This window comes from Xiphophorus hellerii, chromosome 21 (assembly GCF_003331165.1).
Source record: "Xiphophorus hellerii strain 12219 chromosome 21, Xiphophorus_hellerii-4.1, whole genome shotgun sequence".
Classification (NCBI taxonomy): Eukaryota; Metazoa; Chordata; class Actinopteri; order Cyprinodontiformes; family Poeciliidae; genus Xiphophorus; species Xiphophorus hellerii.
Window position 1 is genome coordinate 20,991,913 of NC_045692.1, and position 12,911 is coordinate 21,004,823.

General features: G+C 36.2%; 3 protein-coding genes across 10 annotated transcripts in view; 1 reads left to right on the forward strand and 2 right to left on the reverse strand.

Moving 5' to 3' along the window:
• LOC116711741 (dipeptidyl aminopeptidase-like protein 6) overlaps positions 1 to 2,034 on the forward strand; it is a 277,037-nt gene extending 275,003 nt beyond the window's left edge. For all 5 annotated transcript variants that reach the window (XM_032551215.1, XM_032551217.1, XM_032551216.1 and 2 more), the window contains one exon: positions 380 to 2,034. In XM_032551215.1, coding sequence (XP_032407106.1) covers positions 380 to 529 — 150 coding nt within the window. In that variant the 3' untranslated portion in view covers positions 530 to 2,034. The remainder of the gene's footprint in view (positions 1 to 379) is intronic.
• A 159-nt stretch (positions 2,035 to 2,193) lies between these two features.
• ggh (gamma-glutamyl hydrolase (conjugase, folylpolygammaglutamyl hydrolase)) lies at positions 2,194 to 7,236 on the reverse strand. Its single transcript, XM_032551219.1, has 9 exons — positions 7,077 to 7,236; positions 6,854 to 6,962; positions 6,712 to 6,762; positions 5,425 to 5,509; positions 5,207 to 5,345; positions 4,892 to 4,998; positions 4,487 to 4,577; positions 4,275 to 4,409; positions 2,194 to 4,192 (listed from the first exon to the last, which is right to left on the reverse strand). Exons 1-9 carry the CDS (start codon positions 7,219 to 7,221, stop codon positions 4,074 to 4,076), a joined length of 981 nt encoding a protein of 326 aa, XP_032407110.1. The 5' UTR covers positions 7,222 to 7,236; the 3' UTR covers positions 2,194 to 4,073.
• Positions 7,237 to 7,991: 755 nt separating this feature from the next.
• Positions 7,992 to 12,911, reverse strand: part of LOC116711933 (collagen alpha-1(XVIII) chain-like) — a 70,014-nt gene continuing 65,094 nt past the window's right edge. For 3 of the 4 annotated variants that reach the window (XM_032551564.1, XM_032551563.1, XM_032551562.1), the window contains 8 exons: positions 12,233 to 12,377; positions 11,868 to 11,941; positions 10,732 to 10,860; positions 10,285 to 10,332; positions 9,664 to 9,726; positions 9,367 to 9,564; positions 9,176 to 9,291; positions 7,992 to 9,100 (listed from right to left, as the gene is read on the reverse strand). In XM_032551564.1, the coding sequence (XP_032407455.1) occupies positions 8,899 to 9,100; positions 9,176 to 9,291; positions 9,367 to 9,564; positions 9,664 to 9,726; positions 10,285 to 10,332; positions 10,732 to 10,860; positions 11,868 to 11,941; positions 12,233 to 12,377 (975 nt within the window). In that variant the 3' untranslated portion in view covers positions 7,992 to 8,898. Of the gene's footprint in view, positions 9,101 to 9,175; positions 9,292 to 9,366; positions 9,565 to 9,663; positions 9,727 to 10,284; positions 10,333 to 10,731; positions 10,861 to 11,867; positions 11,942 to 12,232; positions 12,401 to 12,911 lie in introns of those variants that run through there. The other variant, XM_032551565.1, reaches the window with a different exon arrangement.

Consider the following 12,911-nt stretch of genomic DNA (forward strand, 5'->3'; position numbering starts at 1 on the left):
TATATATAGTATTGTTTCTAAATGAACATGAACTTGTTTTCTTTGCATTTTCCGAGGTCTGAAAGCACTGCATCTTTTTCGTTTCTCATTTTCTGCAAATACTAAATTTTTGCTTGAAATTTCAGAGACATGTTGTCAGTACCTCAGAATAAAAGAACAATGTTCATTTTACTCAAACATTTACCTATAAAAGTAAAATCAGAGAAATCTTATCATTTTAAGTGGTCTCTTAGTTTTTCCAGAGCTGTGCTCCTTTTCAAACAAAAGTAGTAGTAGTAGTTACTTGTCCTCTTGTTTTTTTAAACTTGTTTGAAATAAATAAATATTCAGCTGACGCTGAAGTTTCAAACCCAACCTTTTTTCACTCTGTTCCTGTCAGATCTACCCAGACGAGGGCCACTTCATCCACAGCGACGCAACAAGGCAGCACCTGAGTCAGTCCCTGGTGAATTTCTTCGAGGAGTGCTTCAGGCTACCAGAAAGCGTGTTTGAGGAGGATTTGGAAGAGGAGGTCGAAGACGAGGGTTAGATTTTCTTCGACAGGCTGCCGTTCCTCTTTTCTCATTCACTCCATTTGGTCCGACATTCCCTCCGTGTTGTATCCGTGCCCGAGAGCGACCAAGTTGTCCATTATGCAACCCTCATCCTCCGTGTGTTTCGGTTGAACTCGCTGTGTCTACAACGCCGTCCAGCAGACGACGGATCTGTCCTCCCCTGTTCATCCGATGGATTTCCAAAGGCCTGATGACCTACAGGAAGTCCAGTAACAGTCTCCTTTACAGCAGGATGGACGTCTTTAAAAGCAGCGGAGAGAAAGCTTAAGCCCTGCACACTGACTTTCAGGTTGTGAGGAGAAGAAACGTTATAGCACACAACCTACATGGGTTTGTATATAAATGAAATTCAGAACCCTGGCGCTGATCGGCAGTGTTCGTGAGGGGCGTCTGGAGCTGCGTGGATACAGGGAACGTTACTATTTTTAAAGTCGTGATGAACTTTTCATGGACTGTGGTTGTCTCTGTTGTTAACAGTATGTAAAATAGCGCACAAATGCTCATCTTTTATTTGCGTCAACAATGTTTTAGGTCAGTATCTGTTTCAGTTATGCTGGGACGAGTTTTACGGGGAAAGAAATAAGCCATTTTGTTTAGATTATACTTTTGACATCGTTCCGTTTCGGTTTCCTCCAACAATAGCATTTTCTTGATTTATTCACGGTGCCTTACTTTATCAGAAAACATGAAGATAAATTTATCTATTACAATAAAAGCCAAGATAGTGGTTCAGACCTTCAACACATTGCCACAGTATCTTACTGCAATAAGTGATTTAACCGTTTTAGGTCTGGAAAGCATGCATTAATGGAGTTTAGACAAATATAGAAACTTCCCAACAAGGGTATAAAAATATAAATTATTATAAAAGGGTCTTTTTTCATCTAGAGTTCACTTAGTTACTTTTGTTTTTTTTAGAAAAAGTAGCTTATTTCTTTCTGAAAATATTTATATTACCTCCTTCTTACATGAAACCATGCTAAGGATAAATACTCCTGATCTTATCTAGGTTGTTTTTAGCTTTCAAAAACAATTATTTGCTTGATTTCCAACAACTACTTTTTAAAAACTGACATTTTTGCCCACTAGTTTTAAAACTAAAAGCAGGGCAAAGCGAAGGTGCAAAATCTTATAGCGTTTAGATTATTTTGCACTAATGATTAGCGTGGTGCTTGTCTTACTTTGCACAAAAACTAAATATCCTTTAATAGCATTTCTAATGCTAAATGTAACATTATTTCTTTTAATAGTATTTTTAACTTTCTAGCAGTGCGGGTAATTTTTTTTTCTGCTAGTTTCATATTAGCTGTTCAACTTGGCTGACATCTTTATGCTAATCTATGATTATTCTCTAAGATATCCAAAATTAGGTTAATTTCAATGCAACTATTTGCATATGACAGAAAAAAAATATTTTGGGGTATGCCAAATGGCTTTTAAAATGAGAAATTTTGTTATTTTTAATAATTTTGAAAACTGAGTGAATTGAATGAAGTTTGGGATTATTTTCATTGAACAGTAAATACCAGATTACACATAAATTTCACATCTGCAGAGTAGGCAAAGGTAATCACTGAAATGAATATATCCAGGCACAAGTTTATTTATATTGTCTTATGTTCCGACGTGCTTTGCTACGTTATCTGTCATTTCTCAGTTCGTCATCGTAAATTTTGACATCCTGAATGTTTTTTTTACAGAACTGCATAAACTATATTTGCAGTTGTATTGTGATTGAGATCACGGTCTCGTTAGCTTGATGTGTAAATGTTCTAATATCATTTTATTCTGAGAAGAAGAGGAAGAAAAACAATGTTACCTGAGTGTTATTAGTGCATAACATACTTTGGACGTTACATTCGGTTGCTCATTTTTGTTCTCCTGTTGCCGTCTTTGAATTGAGCTGGAAGCGGACTTTATAAATGGCCAGTGGAAACAAACTTTCTTTCTACACATGGAGGACTTTTTCCAAGATGTTCAACTTTGTTATCCAAAGCATACAGGGATGTCATTGGCAGATTGTGGCATGAAAGTAAGTGTTAGAATAAAAAAAGTAGATATTTTATCAGTCATTAATGTTTTTTGATCTTTCCTCTTCACAACAGTTTCCATAACAACACATACATATTATAACACAACATATTACAATACTGCAAGTAATGATTATATTTGCTATAAATTAACCTGATAAAAAAAAAATTCCAACACTTGTAAACATTAATATACTAGACTAACCAGTTTAGAAATGGATAACAAAAGGTGGGGAAATTAATTTTTTAGACAGAATGTGAACGGGGTAAAGCTAAAACGATTCCGCCTGACAACTTTTGAGTGAAACATATTAATAGACGACAGTCTATTGAAAAAAAAAAGGTGTAAATTTTTGCCCAAAAAAAAAACTCAGAAATTTTCTTCAAAAAAATCTAAGTGTGAAAAGTTGAAATTTTGCTATAAAAATGAAAACTTTTACAGAAAAATCTTCTCCACTTCTCAAAAAAGTTACTGACTTTTCAAATTTACTTTATAATTAACTTTTTTTTCCATCTACAATGGTTCCATTATATATTGTCCTTCTTGCTAAAGTGCGAAATGAAAATATTTTTATGCCGTTTTGACTTTCTGCTCTGAGCTGTGCTGGTCTTTCAGCAAATGGCCTAACGATTAATCGATTAGTTGGTTATTTTAATAGTTGATTTATAACAATTAATCGTTTCAGTCTTAGTTCAAATGTTTTCTGAGCCTGTAGCATCCAGTAGACAACATTTATCGACACTGGTCGTTCTTTATCCTGTTCTTTTTATAGAAAAGAAATATTTGGAACCATTTCTTTTGCCTAAATGTGTTATTTTGTATTTATTTGTAGTCTATTTTTTAAATCTTCAAAATTTCCCAGAATTTGCACATAACTTTATACTTTTTTGTATGCTTACATCATTTTTAAAATGTTACATTATGTTATGCATACAAAATACATTTTACTTTTTGCTCGAGTAGAAATAATGCTGAAATAGTACTAGTCTTACTAAATTTTGAGGATTAGTGTCATGAAAGGTCAACATACAGCTGTGTGCCAGTAAAACCACATGAGATGAATCCTTTAGGAAACTTTATACCACAAATACTTTTGCATTAGAAGAAGAAAAATGGCAAATTAAAAGTATCTAATTAAAGGTCAACTGCTGCAAATTGACAAAAAAATAAACATAATCTTCTTTATTATATTCATTTTTTTACATTTTTTGTATAAATAAGCAGTTTCTGATTCAATACTCAGATCCAGTTGGAGTGTTTAAAGTCAAAGCCTCCAGAAAAATTCAACTTAGTGTCTCAAACAATCAAGAAATTAGCAAAAAGTGTTTAAAACAATCAGAAAAACTAATTTACAAAAGAAGCTAGTGATGCTGATCGATAACACAGACGCTTCATTCAATTTCCAGTGCAAAACAACATTTTCAGATAATTAGAAAACTAAAAATATCAAGTCCATATTAAAGCAGAACAGCTTTGTGAAGAGGAATCTCAGAATAAATAAATTTGCTCAAAGGCACTTGCGTTTCCAGTGTAAACAGGATTATAGTTGTATATCAGTGCTTTGATCTCTTCCTCCTTAGACTGAAACCTGTGGAAGTTCTTCCTGGCTACAGAGAGATTTACAGATCAGAGTTTAAGTGACGAGCAAATACTCAGCATTAGGACTCCAAACCTGTTGTGTTTTCATACCTTCGCTCACGAAGAAGTGGGCCGTGTAGAAGGTCGTCCTGACTGCCGATGGGGAGTGAGGAATGTAAGGTCTGGACCACTCAAAGGCATTTTTCTCTGGATGCCACTGCGTTCCATAAACGGGGTAACTGTAAGCTGCACGGAGGTAAGAAAACAGCAGTCGTCATGACAACTGTCCTGTTGTACCGCATCACTGAGACTGCTTCAATCACCTTCTACTGTTGACACAAACTCAGTGTTTCCGTCTGTGTTTGTTGAAAGGACTTTATAGAAACTCTTCAGGTCCTCGTTTGTGTTGTAAGTCTGAAACAAACAAAAGTGATTAGTCACAGGAAACTAAGAGCATTTGTTGCTGCGTGGCTGATTTGTTTATTAAAGACTCGAGGTTTATTTTAAGGGTGTTTACGTCTCTTTTAGGTCTACAGTTTCAAAACTGGTCTTGAATCCTACAGTTTTGTAGGTTTCTAGGATGATGAAGTAACTGGATGGATGGATGGATGGATGGATGGATGGATGGATGGATGGATGGATGGCTGTTTCCATCCTCCTTTTCCTGCCACAGATTATTTAAACATTTTCTTGACACCCTGAGGTCTCTTCAGTGAGGGTCTGCGTACCAGCGTGGCGAGGCTCCATTGGTGGGAGTTTTCTGTTAGCGGCTCGGCGGACAGAGCTGACATGAGGTCAGGAGGAAAAGCCTCAAACATCCTGCTGCCTTTCACCTCTGGAGAGCAAACAATCCGTCATCAGTCGTTCTTATAGCAACTTTAAAAACTTTAACCATCATATTCCATCGGTACTGGAGTATAATTTCATGTAATAAACGGCTTAACAACAGTTATTTAGTTCTGGTATGAATGAAACCACCTAATATCCAAAATAATTAAACAAATATTAAACAGACTCCCCTGATATTTAACACGTAGGCGCACCTGGAGTGAAGTTCAGCGGCAAAGCAACGCCGCTTGTGTTGGTGTGAAACAGCTGACTCTTTTCACTCGTCAAATACATGAGCTGTTCAAAACCCAGACAGGTGCCCCACACCGGGAAATAGTCGCCCCTCTTGTTCGCCTGAAACACCAAACACTGTAAAAAAAAACCTGTTCCATCTACACACTGCAACACAGCTACTAGCAGGTTAACCTTTCACCTCAATGGCCAGATCATAGAAGATTTTGGCGGCTCTTTGGTAGCCGGATGAGATGATGCTGACTCCGCCGCCTGGATACAAGATCCTGCCGCGCATAAAACACACAAACCCAATCAAAACTTGAAAATAGAGCAGTAAAAATATAAGTAAAAATAAAAACACAAATAGGCTCATTATTAATTTCCCCAGTATGATGTCAATTTAAATCAGTTTTCACAAATTTATCAATAAAATAAGGCAGAATGTTGTGTCATATACTCAAACCATACTCTTAATCTCACATAATTTTTATTATACGGGAGATTGTAAAGTATAAGAACATGTGGTGGATTATAAATGCTTTGAAATACAAACATGAAATAGAATAAAATTGTTAAGACTTCTAAAATGTGAAAAAACAGAAGTGTTCGATACATTTCAAGGGCCCAGGGCTGACCCACAGCTGCCTGGGGGCCCACTTCCTGTTAAAACCACCGCTGCCACTAAGACTTAAAATACAGATTTGGTGGAATCAGGATAATTGGTTATTTCCTGAGATTTATTTGTGAATAAACTGAACTCAGATACAAAAGATTAATTTATTTTGTGATTGTAATTATTAAGTTTGTTGCTATTAATCGCATGATAAATTAAAATGAGCTGACAATATTTTTTCTTGGTCAGTTTTGTTTACAGAGACATTATAATCCATTTTATTTATGATTTCAGCTGTAAGTGGTTTCTGTTATTTTTATTTTTGATATTTAAATGCCTTAAAGATCTAATGTCCAGTGTTCCTTACTAAATTAAATGTATTGGTCTTTGAGAGGGTGAACTTGCATCATTATTCCACTCTCACTATATTACTTGATAATGGTTTAAAAACAATAATATAATTCATTGCAATAATTTGTGGTGCAGCAAAATTTATTGTTGTGACAAGCCTAGTAATTACTAGTAATGTTAACAATAAAACCATGAAGATGAGTCATCACAGTTTTATGAAGTAAATTTGCCAGTTACTTTAAATCTTACTTTGAATAAACAAATATTTTTCCTCTGATGGTTTGGTTTCCCAAAGCAGCGTCTTTTATTTTTGCCTTGGTCTGGCACTGCTGAGAGCCACTAGCTCTAATTATATGATAAACTGACTTGCCATACAGGTGAATATCGTGAAGAAAGTATATTAAAAGCCTGGAAAAATAAGATTATAATCTAAACTGTAAAATATGTCAGCAACAAATTAGAAACATTAGTTAATCATACTTGAAATCAGAGCCAATATGCTTAAAATAATTTTTTTTTTACCCATTAATAGAGCTGAACAGAGTCTTGTATTCCTCCAGTGTCTTGTTAATCCTGTAACCAGATAATATTTAAGTTCATACCGGTTTTAATATCGCTAAAATTGCCTAAAGAAGAATCCATTGCCCGTCAGACAACAACTCACATGACAGGAACAACTCTGGCTCCTGCAGCCTCCAGAAACTTCACATAGGAGGCAGCGATGTAGGCCGTCTGGTCCGGTTTCGGGGATGTGACCTCCTGAGCCAGAACACCTACAGCAAGAGACGAAACATGACTCGACACAACCGGGGTTTAAACTCCGCAGGTCGCTGGTGCGTGGTTTTAATAACCGGAAACTGTGTAAATCTGCACAGTAATAAGCTCACCGATTATAGGTTCGTCATTTCTGTCAGTTAATGAACAAAATGGGAGATTAATAAGCGAAATACAAAGAAGTAAAGTAAGCATTTTTGTAGACGGAAACGTCACAGCGCCCAGCGAGGAACTAGTGGTTGATAAAATCATTCTCATCCCTTCCGCTTTTTGCTTTCAGAATAAAAGCACAGATTTTGAGTCTGGATTTACAAAAATAAAACCGTGTGAACAAAAACACCTGGCCTACAAGTAAACAAATAATTTGTTTTCTTTAAGCCATTTCTTTAATAAATGTATTCATTGTTTAGATTTCACATTGGATACTATTTTCCATCTAAATCCTCTTTTATTTCCTGTTTTTAGGTGTTATAAAAACTTAAGCTAATTTTACTTTAAAAAAAGAAGTAATTTTATGTAAACTACAACAAAAACTTTCTCCACTTTGGAAATAAATAAAAATAAAACAAAAACTAAAGTTTACATTGAGTGGATTTCATTTATGTGCTATTCTTATTTGGGCTAAAAATGATAACAGCTTCAAATGAAACTAAAAATAACTATTGGTATTAAAAAGTACAAACATTTTATTGGATCTGAACATTTTAACATTGACGTCTAAAATTACGGAATGCCAAAAGTGTCAGAATTGAATTTGAAAGCAACAGCACTGAAAAATGCGTGAAAACTTGATTCAGTTTCAATTAATTTTTTTCACTATCAATTTTTGTTCCAAAGTCTTTTCAATATTTTCAGTTACATTGATATTTCTCAATGCCAATATTCCTTTTCAGTGTAATTTTAAGTTGTTTTGTTTTAGCCCCATACTTTTAGTCGTTAGTACTACTTAGTTAAAGTTTTATTATAAAAGTCTGCAGGTAAAACTTTTCCTGCTTGATTTTTCACTGAATGTCCCTCACACACATCTATAACAGTTTATGAAAAGAAATAGCTTTATTCCCAAAACCACAAATATTTGCATTTTGTACAAAACATGCGCTCTCACATTTGCACTTTGTTTTGTTCTTTCAAACATTAATTTGCATTGCATGGTTTGATACATTTATCACCTTCTATTGACACTCAAATACTTTTTTCTTGTTAAAGAACAATGTACAAAAATAGACCAAATCTAGAAGAGAGAGTCAATAAACAAATGATAAATTACATTCTCAATTTTTATTGTCTAATGTCTGATGTTTATGTGCTGTGACAGCATAAATAAATCAATAGATTTAAATTAAATAAGTCCTTTAAACAGAAAGCTCCTAAAAAGAATATTCATCAAACAAACACAGAACTAGAAAAAAACAAAAAAGTACAGTGCATCACAAATGTCTTTGGTGGCAACATTGGTTGTCTGGTCTTCCATGTAGTAGAAGTAGAAAAAACACTAAAGAAACCTTCCGAAACAACCTTTTCCTAAACAAATACAGAAGTAGGTCTCAAGGCTCAGTCACTGATCTCGTATTTTTGATCTAATGTATAACAGAAGGAATATGTGCTACTTTATATCCATGCAGCTGCGGTGTTGCATGTTTAAATTCATTGTCGCTGAGTTTGCATTTGTTTGTTCATAGTGTCAAACTTCTGTGTGTTATCCTGCATCGCTGTATGTGCCACCAGGTTGGAAATCTTTGACTTGCTTTGTAATAAATAAAGACATTCTGTGATTCTTGTTCGGAGAGAGAACACCATGACCCCCAGTCCTCTAACTGATCTCAGAAATCAGGAAACTAAAAGATGACTTTGGTTTAAAACCACAAACAGCTAAAATTATGTCCTCAAAGAGTCTTTAATGTTTACTACGTCCAAGTTGGGTTTTTTCTGAGAGAGTTAAGAGTTTTTGTAGGTCTCGATGCAGAGGACGATGAACTCGGTGGAGCAGCTTCTGGTCTGTTGGCCGAGCAGCAGCCTTGAGGTCAGGCTGGAGGACTGGCCCATGACGGAGAAGTCGTCCGCATGCCACGTCTCGCAGTGTTTGTCGACCACTCTGAGACCCCTGCTGGTGGAACCGTGCCAGATGCTCTTCTTGGGCCTATCGCACAGAGAATATCACGGCTTTATATGCTGGCCAGAAGTTTACATACACCCATCATGTGGGTTCACGCACCAGAAAGGATCAGCTAAAACGTCCCGGCCATCAAAGGAGTAGATGGGTATCCTGGGATTCACTGGTCCGCCGTTGCCGATGAAGATGGACTGCCAGTTCCTGAATATCACGTCTCCCTGAGGGGAAATATTCATTTAATGCGATTTATTCAGCTTTTGTTCGTTTCTTTTAAGCTTGGAGAGCCCACTCACCCTGAGGTTGGTTACTGGCAGAGAGTCCCGGAAACCGGGATAGACGACATGGACCAGGTCCTGCTTGTGGGACGACATGAAGGCGCGGTAGTTGGGAGCCAAACCCATGGCCTTGGCCTGCTCATAACACATCCGGTCAGCCATGTCGAGCCCCATCATGTTCCCTGAGTGCGGCTGATTCAACGCTACCAAGTTTAGCTAATGGATGAGGATTCAAAACAAACAAACAAAAGGATCAGCTCTGAAAAGTTCTGCAAAGAAAATCAGACCAAAAAACAACCTGAATCCTGAACTTACCCTTTCTTTGACTGAACGGACTCTCTGCATCGTCTCTCCTCTTACTTGATATGCAACTCGAGGCTGAATGAAAAGTTCACAACAGACTTTAGAAGAACATTACAACACTTGGTAAGACAGAATATTAGGGCCATTGTACATAGGAAAAAGAAAAGGGAGAACACTTCCTCCAAAATGCAGAAATGTTCCAAAAAAAGAAAAAGAAAACATTTATGAGTTTAAAAAGTTGAAAATTTCCTAGAAAAAAACTCAGAAATTGAGATTAGTCTCAGAAATTTTCTAAAAAAAATAACGAAAATATTCGACTTTTGGAACTAATATTTCCATGTTGTTTTGTTTTCTTTTTTTTAAAGAAAATTTCTCAGATTAATCTCAGAAGTTTTTTCTAGGAAATTTTAAACTTTTCAAACTCATAAATATCCAATTTTTTCTAGAAAATTTCTAAAATTCATCTGAAAATTTTGGATATTTTTTCTAGAATATTTTTTTGTCTTTGCAAATGCTTAGAGATTTTCTGAAATTAATCTTTTTGGTAAAAATATATTCTCCCTTTTTTTTCAGTCTACACCATTGTACAAACAGCTTTCAGTTAAAAGTGAAATAAAAAAGTGCTGTATGTACCTCATCTTGGGGGATGATGTTACTGGAGAGGTAGATGAGGCTGCCCAGCTGAGAGGAAAAAACAAATCACGTTCATATTTTGACCCAGTTGGCTCATGTTCGTTCAGGACAATAAATACGTCGTTTGAACAACATAAAACCATCATTTATTGTGCGATTCAACAAGCTTCCAAAGTCAAACTGCCACAATGCTTCATCACACACAGCATATGAGGTCATTGATTTTTATAAACGGGAGCAGCAGCACAACATTAATCATTTCCTCAAATCGGCTGGTTCACCTTCAGAAATGTTCTCTGATGATTCACAGCAAGAAAAAAAAAAGTGTTTGGCAAAAATGCTTCTTTAATTTCATAGGAAACCTTTCAGGATGAAAGCTATTTGATTAACAGCAATGTTTAAAACATAACCCCCATAAACCTTTTTACCATTACTCTTTGCTAGTACCTGTATTTCCTTCCAGCCTTGGGGAACCTTTAGGAAGAGGTTTCCTGTTGCTTTGACGTAAGCCAGAGTTCCCTCTTCGTCCCTCGACGTCTGCTGCATCATGATCTCTCGAGTTGAAAAGGTTTTCAGCTAAAAACAGTTGGACAAGTCGGTGAAAGATACAGATTCATTTTATTTTGGTAAATTGACAGCATTTCGAGAAAAAGACAACAACAAAATACTACTTTACGATTTACAAACCCGTAAGAGACTAGAGCTCATTCATAGTCTCAGCAGCCTACAGTAATGTCCATACATTTACATAAATGGTTATGAAATACATATAACAGTATGAACTTTTATCATTTTAATATCAGAAGAGTTTTGATCTGATCTACAGAATTATGTCCAAATATGCCAAATTTTACAATTTGGCAAGCTAGTAAGCATCGCTAACTAAAGCGCTAACCCTTATATTAGTCCTGGTAATGCTAAAGCGATATACCAACTTAGCATTTCACGGAAGCTAACATGCTAAATTTAACCATATCGACACCTAGCATGGATCAATGCTGTTTGAATAAAGTATATTACCCTCAGTGGGTTAAATTGTGTTAATGTACACACACCTGAATGTTTGCGGTAAAGGAAGTGATTCTTTGGAACAGACTTTTCACTTATGTTTTCAGTTTTATAGTTGTGGAGTATCGCTAACTCTGTTGCTGATTTAACACAGTAGGACTTGGCAGGAAATCAGTAGATTTTAAGCTGTTCTTGCTACAGCAATGCATTCTGGGTATAAAATAAACATTTGTAGCACCGCATCACAGGTGGAGAACAAGAGAACGCTGCATAAACATTCCTCAACCACTTCAAAATAAGAGCATGAACATAAACGTGCAACTATCCGAAGAATTCTTAGCCGTCAGTAACAACTTTAATCAAGTTTATAGATAAAACTTAAATAATTCATTAGTGCCTTACAATTTATCTGGAAAATTTGACTTAGGGGAAGCTAAGTAAGTTAGCAAAAGCGCTAAACAAAAAAATTAGCTCTGCTATTAGTGGATTCTATTGCATGTCAATTCAATACTTAATTTCGCATCTGATTGACGTTAAAAATTAATAAAAAAATTTGAAATGATAGATAAACTTACAAACGCAGAGTTACTTGAAGTCCCAGGGGCTCCAGGCGGTCCCGGGGGTCCAGGAGGGCCAGCAATGGCCACAGCTGGTAAATCACAACAGTTAGCAATGATTATGAAGGAAGGTTTTCTTCATATAATCAGCTACACTAATAGATAGACTTGGCTACATTTGAGTTAATTTCTTATCCTTCATTGGTCCAGATAAGTATTTTAATGAGATCAATAAATTTGTTTCCAGAATAAACTATTACCTCGTTATTTAAAAATCACCAGCTCTGATAATACTTCAAAACTTTATTCTGTGTAATATTTCACAAAACAAGGACATCATACAGCCACAGTGTCTTCTGTATACAATCCTAGAAGGTTTTTACCTGAGCCGTATCTTTGTGGTAGTCCAGGCGGTCCTGGAGGACCAGGAGGACCGACGGCACCGGGTCTGCCGTAGCCTGGAGTCCCAGGTAGGCCAGGCATCCCCGGGGGCCCAGGTGGTCCAAGCACCGACTCCCCTTTAGGTCCCTAAATGATATCAAGAAAAAAATCTATACAATTTTATTTGTATGGCAAATCTGAAGGTGCTTTCCGTCATAAAAAGACAAAAATCAGCAACTGAAACATTACATTTCTCCAAAAGTCATCATTTAACATCAAAATGTTGGTTTATTATGAATTAAATCAACTTTAAACAGGTGGGTTTTAGTCTAGATTTAAATGGAACTCAGTGTTTCAGCTGTTTTACAGTTTTCTTAATGTCTGTTCCAGGTTTGTGGTGCATGGAAGCTGAATGCTGCTTCTCCAGGTTTGATTCTGGTTCTGGGATGCAGAGCAGAACCAGAACCAGAACCAAAAGACATGAGAGGTCTGGAAGGTTGATGTGACAACAGCAGATCTTTAAGCCGTTCAGTGATTTATAAACTAACAACAGTATTTTAAAGTCTGTTCTCTGAGCTACAGGGAGCCAGTGGAGGGACTTTAGAACCGATGTGCTCTACCTTCCTGGTTTTAGTCAGAACACCAGCAGCAGCGTTCTGGATCAGCTGCAGCTGGAGGATT

Bases quoted from the DNA above. Each gene is read 5' to 3' on its own strand.
- ggh (XM_032551219.1), bottom strand. From the start codon at position 7,221: ATGAGAATGATTTTATCAACCACTAGTTCCTCGCTGGGCGCTGTGACG. The intron at 5,510-6,711 runs GTAAAAAAAAAA...TATGCGCGGCAG, and splicing joins CTGTTCAGCTCTATTAATGG to GATCTTGTATCCAGGCGGCG. The intron at 4,193-4,274 runs GTATGAAAACAC...ATCTCTCTGTAG, and splicing joins CCACTTCTTCGTGAGCGAAG to CCAGGAAGAACTTCCACAGG.